At 43.6% G+C, this 6,620-nt stretch overlaps 1 protein-coding gene across 1 annotated transcript; it reads right to left on the bottom strand.

Moving 5' to 3' along the window:
- Positions 1-5,469: 5,469 nt before the first annotated feature.
- LOC110300794 (olfactory receptor 10K2-like) lies at positions 5,470-6,414 on the bottom strand. The gene has a single exon (XM_021171067.2). The coding sequence runs from the start codon at positions 6,412-6,414 to the stop codon at positions 5,470-5,472; it is 945 nt and encodes a 314-aa protein (XP_021026726.1).
- Positions 6,415-6,620: the final 206 nt, after the last annotated feature.

The following is a 6,620-nucleotide window of genomic DNA, read 5'->3' on the forward strand; positions in this document are numbered from 1 at the left end:
TCACCTTGTCTTCACACACTTATAATCACAAGCCATGAATCCACATTCCCTGTCTGAAGTGGAAACTTAAGGGTTCTTTGGAGAGTTGGTTGGATGGTGTTTTGCTGGGGCAAACATGTGAAGGAACGTTTCATTAAAGTGGACACAGGTGTGAAAGGCTAAGGCAGACTCATGAAGGAAGGTTTTGCTGAAGCAGACACACGAGGAAGGATGTTCTGCTAAGGCAAGCACATGAAAGGACACATGAGGAAGGACTCTTTGCTAGCAACCTGCATGTATTGGTGCTCCTTACAATGCATAGAGTTGCATTTGTCAGGATGCCATAGAGAGAAAGAAGCACACCAAAAAACTTCTGGTGGTATGCTGCAGTTTGTTGCCGCTTCCAAGGACTTGGGCTGATTGGATGCATATACTGAGGCAAGATCTGCACTGAGACAAGGCACATGGAGGACATGTGATGTTTGGAGGGTACAACTAGGACTCCATAGAGTGATTGAGACAGAGCTTGGCTTGCGTGTCCATCTATTTGTGCAATGATTATGAGTCTTGTGTCTTTGCTGATCTTTGTTTCCCTGAGAGAGGCACAGCTGATAACTTCTCCTGGTGTTCCCATTTGTCCCTCCTGCTGACTCGAGTCAGGGCTGAAGCCTGGCTGTCTCTGCTAGGTTGTGTTACTGCTGTTGCTAACACAGTTCTACTAAACTGGACTGCTGGTGTATCTGCTGGTGTATCCGCGAAGTGCTGTGAGTGGATCGAGCTGCTCTTGCCTGCTAACATGTGAACTGAACTGCTGATTTCCAGACAACACAGACGGGAGTTGCTCCAAAGAACCTTTCTAAACAGATCCACTTCTCCCATATCCTTTCTTTTCCACTACCTCTGGTGGGTGGTAGGCTACAAAGGAGGTTAAAACATTTAAGAACCATCATTAAAAACAAGGTTTGAAAAAGATTAAAGTTACACCTGTCTTTGTCTTTCTCTCTACCAGCCCTGTGGCTTCAACTATGGCCACAGCCTTGGCATTGACTGAGGCTAAGACTGCTGCCAAATTTTCAGCACAGGTTGCTGTGGTCTACTAATCCTGGTCCTTCTCATCCTCCCAGTCCTCCTGCTGCAAACATCATCTGCCATTTTGTGTTATCCAGAAGAAGAAGCCCATTACATCTTAACAGTTTTGGAGGCATTGTTTATTCATTTATTACATGAATTTAAGTAGTGAATTAGATATTTAAGTTATTTTATTAGCAGACACTTGGAAACTGTCTTTTGTAAATGCAACTTTTATTTGCCTGATGTAATTGTCATCTCGGAGGTTTATTGCTGAATAAGCTTACCCTTTCTAGTTCTTTCTGAATTCTGGCTGTCTGTCACCACTCAGCTGTTCTTGCTTAAAACTTTGCTTCAAGCTGACTCATTAAAACTGGCTTCTCTTGGCCTCTGACCTGAATTGGTCTGTTTAGCTTCAAATTAACTCTGCCAATCTATTCTAATCTTTGAGTTCCACATGCTCTGGCTCGTTCTGTCTTCATCTGCTACCTGTCTCTGTAAAACAATCCTGGTAAAATTGTTGCCTCTTTCTCTCTGCACTGCCTAAGTCACCTCTCTTTCCTGTCTGTTTTTTGTGAATGTTGGGTATATGTAGGAGTAGTTCTGATGCTAAGGTCCTGTTCCCCAATTGGTTCTTGATCAGTCAGTAAAGAAGCCATGGGCCAATTGCTGGGCAGAAAGAATAGGTGGGATTTTAGGTTTGTGGGGGCAAGAGGAGAGATGCAGCAAGGAAGAGAGTTTGCTATGCTTCTGATGAAGAAAAGTTGACCAGCCGTGTAAGATCTTGAAATGGAGTGGCCACACAGGCTGCTCCTACAGGCTTGTCAGAGATGTATAGCAGGGACTAGATTCAACTGAGCAACTAAAATTATGGCAGGTGGGAGGTGCAGAGATAAGAATATTGATGAAGGCATGCTTTTCCAGGTAGTAGATAGTAACACCCAGTAATTGTGTCAGAAGGGAAGTTGAAAGTGAGCAACCTGTATGTGTGGCTTTTATCCATGGATTCAAGAGAATCTGGGTGGGGGCTGGTAGAGTTAAGGTAGGGTAATGAAAGCTACACGCAACAGGTATATTCTATCTCTGACTCAGTCTGTCAAATCTTTCCCTGATTCATCACTTTGTCTGCTCCTCAATTAGATTTTTCTTTTAAACATGGCTGCTTGTTTCTATAAACTAACTTTACCTTCATTGCTTGGGTATCTACTAATGGTGTGTCTGTATCCCGACAGAAGGATTATAGGTGTGTGATTAGCTAGGGTTTTTATTGCTGTGATGAAACACCACGACTAAAAGGCAAGTTGGGGAGGATAGGGTTTATTTGACCTACATTTCCATATCACTGTTCATCACTGAAGGAAGTTAGCGCAGGAACTCAAACAGGGCAGCAACCTGGTGTCAGGAGCTGATGCAGAAGCCATGGAATTGGTCCTGCTTACTGACTTGTTCCTTACGGCTTGCTCAGCCTGCTTTTTAATTGAACCCAGGACCAACTGCCCAGGGCTGTCACCACCTACCATATGCTGTGCCTTCACCCAATCAATCAATCAATCAGTAATTAATAAAATGCCTTTTAGGCCTGTCTACAACCTGTTCTTGTGGGGGCATCTTCTTAATAGAAGTTCTCTCCTCTCAGATGATTTTAACTTGGGTCAAAGTGACATAAAACTATTCAACATATTGCCTTAAAAAACCAAACCAAACCAAACCAAACCAAACCAAACCAAACCAAACCAAACCAAATACCAGGCATGAGAAATCCTGTTTTGAGTTGTTGGCCAGGGTTGCTCAAGAGACTCCTAAGACACACAGCCTATGGCTTTTGCCCTTGGTTGCCTCCCACAAGTGGAAGGATAGTCCTTACCGCTGAAGACACCATGCACTTCATAATCAGGTCCTGGGGTCCCTGAGCTGGAACTGACCTGAATATCCCCTCCCTGAGGAGAGCTTTCACGGTACAAAGGAGGGAAACAACCAACAGTCCTCCCCAACTATGACCATGAACCACATCGATGACCAACAGGGCTCCATAACCCCACAGGTGCAGTAGTGGCACACATGCCTTAGTAGCAACCAACAGCTCTCCAATTGGACTTATGACCTGCTCAATGAGAGGGAAACCTGGCCTAGTGCTGAAATCCTAGCTCACTATTCAGTGCAATTAAGTAAAAAAAAAATTTAAAGTAGCATTTATATAAATTCATGTACCATTTTTGCCTTAAGTAAGCCTTTGGTATTCTTGATGCAGGTATCTCTTGGATGCATTATTATGTGACATCAGTTTAATTATTGTCCTTTCCAGGATGTCTTTTAGGAAACATGTACTGTGTTGGTGGACCATTAGTCTGTTTCCCATGGAGTCTGCTGTCTTGACTTCTTCAGCAGTGAAAGTGTATCAGCTGTTGGGAGCAGAACTTCCTCCCTCCCTAGGCCTTTCCTCTCTGTGTCACCATAATTCTACACATTATTACTATTAGTTGATCTTAGGCCTGAAACTCAAGGGCTGGCATCTCAGTAAACTCAGGGGAATTTATAGCTAGGCAGAGGGCCTGCAGGATTTTGATCTCTTCTAAAGCAAACTTCAAATCTCAGAACTGTACCACTTTCCTTGAAGTCATATTTAGCATTTAGAGATAAAGTTATCAAGATGCATGAGCATGTGTGTGTGTGTGTGTGTGTGTGTGTGTGTGTGTGTGACCGGAATGACCAAGAAGCTCAGTTTAAACTTGAGAGACAGAGGTATATTAACTCTTTAAGCCCTATCCCCATAGTGTCTCAAGCTTTAAAGCTATGGAAGAAATGAAGTGGGCTAGCAGTCTTTGTGAACAGGCTTTACTCTGTAAAACAAATAGGTTTCTGGATGGGAGATCCCTCTTCTTTTTCTCTTATTTCAGTTCCTGGAAGATCTATGCTGTCAATCTTCATCACTAAAGAAGTAATTTGTGGAAGAAAAGGAAAACAGGAAGAAAAAAAATGATTCCGGAAACTGTCATTCAGAGGCAGATCCTGGGAAGAACCACAAAGAGGTGTCTGGATTACTGTGTTCTGTTTCCTAGCCTGTCATAAAGAGATAAACAAAACAGCTTTCTCTAGTTCTGGCTCTAAACACGTGTGGACTCCTGAGTCACATGAAGACCAGATGCTGGAGACTCTTTGCCCAGAGTTTTCCACATAGTGAATGTTGAATGAAATGTTAAGCTTAGATTTGTCCCAGTGTACAAAATCGTCATATTCATTAGATACACTGATATTATCAGCATACAGTATATCTGAATAAATACTTTAAAAATAATTAATTAAAAAAGAAACACCAAGGTAGATGTTTTTTTGACTTTCTCATGAAAGCATTAATTGGCTATATCATATACACCAAATTTTGAACTGGTAGTTGTTCAATTAGCTCATTACAATTGTAACTTAATTATATTGCAATAATAGAATTCAGACATTATTCAGAAAGAGCACAACGTTGAAAAAGAGAGCTTCCTAGGTGCATAGGATAAGGACAGGGTTGGCTGGAGGAATGGAACAAGTAGTGCAGAGGTGACCCGCATGGTACGGGGCTGCCTGGGTAGTCAGTAGTGGCTATTCACATGCTGCAGAGGCTGATTATAGATGTATAGATATACATTATAGATGCTCATTCCTTGAAGCTGACTTCTCAGCACTCAACAAGTCTGTGCCTGGAAGATTCCTGGAGATTCACTTGGCTTCTGTCCATGTGGGGATTCAAAGAAGCCATCAAAGGATGGTGGTGGTGGCCACAACAACAACAAAAGCAACATTCGTAGATGCAGTATGGGAAGGCGGGCAGCAAACACCACCTTTTGCCTCAGACCTCTTTACGTCCAGGCTACATGTTGAAAGGCCCTGTTCGTGCTGGGGGAAAATCTCCCCTTAGCTAATCTCTTCCGGAAATGCTTTCATGCATCTGCCTGAAGTATGTATCTTAGCTGAGTCTAGATCCTATTCGAATTGACAGTTGAGATTAGTCACAACACTGGCTCCCTAGAACAGAGATAGGTTCATGTAATATTCTTTTTCTTAAAAAAATTTAATTATTATTATAAATAAGTACACTGTAGCTGTCTTCAGATGCACCAGAAGAGGTCGTCAGATCTCATTATGGGTGGTTGTGAGCCACCATGTGGTTTCTGGGATTTAAACTCAGGACCTGTGGAAAAGCAGTCAGTGCTCTTACCTGCTGATCTCACCAGCCCTCATGTAATATTTTTTAGTGGACAATAATTCATGTCATGAAGGCAAGAAATTATGCGTTTCTGAATTTTATAATGGAAGTGAGCAAAAAAAATTTCTCTATTTCTGACCATGGCACTCAATTGCTTAGTTATTTCCATGTTCAGAATTTCCCTCTGAGTCTGTTATTCTTAGTAATTTGAGATATAAAAAGTGTTCCACAGATCAATGTTGTCTTAGGGTAACTGTTCTTCCTATTACCCTATGAAGAGCTGATTTGAAGTCTTTGTTTCTTAAGCTATAGATGACTGGATTGAACAACGGAGTTAGGATAGTGTAAGATACTGATATCAGCGCATCCTGGCTGGAAGAGTAGCTGGACTTGGGCCTTAGGTAGATAAAAGAGGCACATCCATAGTGCACTATGACAACAATGAGGTGAGAGGCACAGGTGGAAAATGCTTTGTACCTGCCCAGTGTGGAAGGGAATTGGAGGATGGCAGAAATGATGTGAATGTATGATATCAGGATCAACAAGAGAGGGATAACCAAGACCAGCGCGCAAAGCAGGAAGATGGTGATCTGAGTGGAGTGAGGGTGGTGAGATGCCAGCTGGAGAACAGGGGAGATGTCACAGAAAAAGTGGTGGAGTTGATTGGAAGAGCGGAAGGGTAGACGAAATACCAGGGACGTGATTACCTGTGCCACAGTGAAGCCACAGACACACGCTGCAACTACTAGCCCCACGCATACCTTGTGCCCCATGAGCACCGTGTAGCGCAGAGGGTGGCAAATGGCCACGTATCGATCATAACCCATGGCTGCCAGCAGGAAGGAGTGAGAACAGCCGAGGAAGAGGAAGGTGAACATTTGGATGGCGCAGCCGAGGAAAGAGATGCTCTTCTTCCGCGCCAGCAAGTCAACCAGCATCTTGGGCACAATGACGAAGGTGTAGCAGGTCTCAGAACAGGACAGGACAGAAAGGAAGAAGTACATGGGCGTATGAAGGGCTCGGTCTAGCACAATGGTGGAAACAATCACAGCGTTGGTGCTCAGAGTGAACAAATAGAGGGAGAGGAAGACGGCAAAGAGTAGCAGCTGCAGCTCAGCCAGAGACGAGAAGCCAAGGAAGACAAACTCTTTGACCACAGTGTCATTTACACACTCCATGGAGGCTCTGTCATCAGAGATCAGCCCCAGATGGGGAGAGGGCACAGAGGAAATCCTTACACGCTCGAGAAGCACAGGAGACTGACAGCCGTACAGCATGTGCTCCCAGACCTTCCTGCTAAACTTGCCATTCCTCCTTCTTCCTGTTTGTCCAAGAAACGAGAATTCCAGATCAAGCTGTCGTACATCAGATGTTGTCTCCGCAG

The sequence above is a fragment of the Mus caroli genome, unplaced genomic scaffold, assembly GCF_978045245.1.
Source record: "Mus caroli unplaced genomic scaffold, Mus_caroli_1 scaffold_10, whole genome shotgun sequence".
In the NCBI taxonomy this organism is placed as follows: Eukaryota; Metazoa; Chordata; class Mammalia; order Rodentia; family Muridae; genus Mus; species Mus caroli.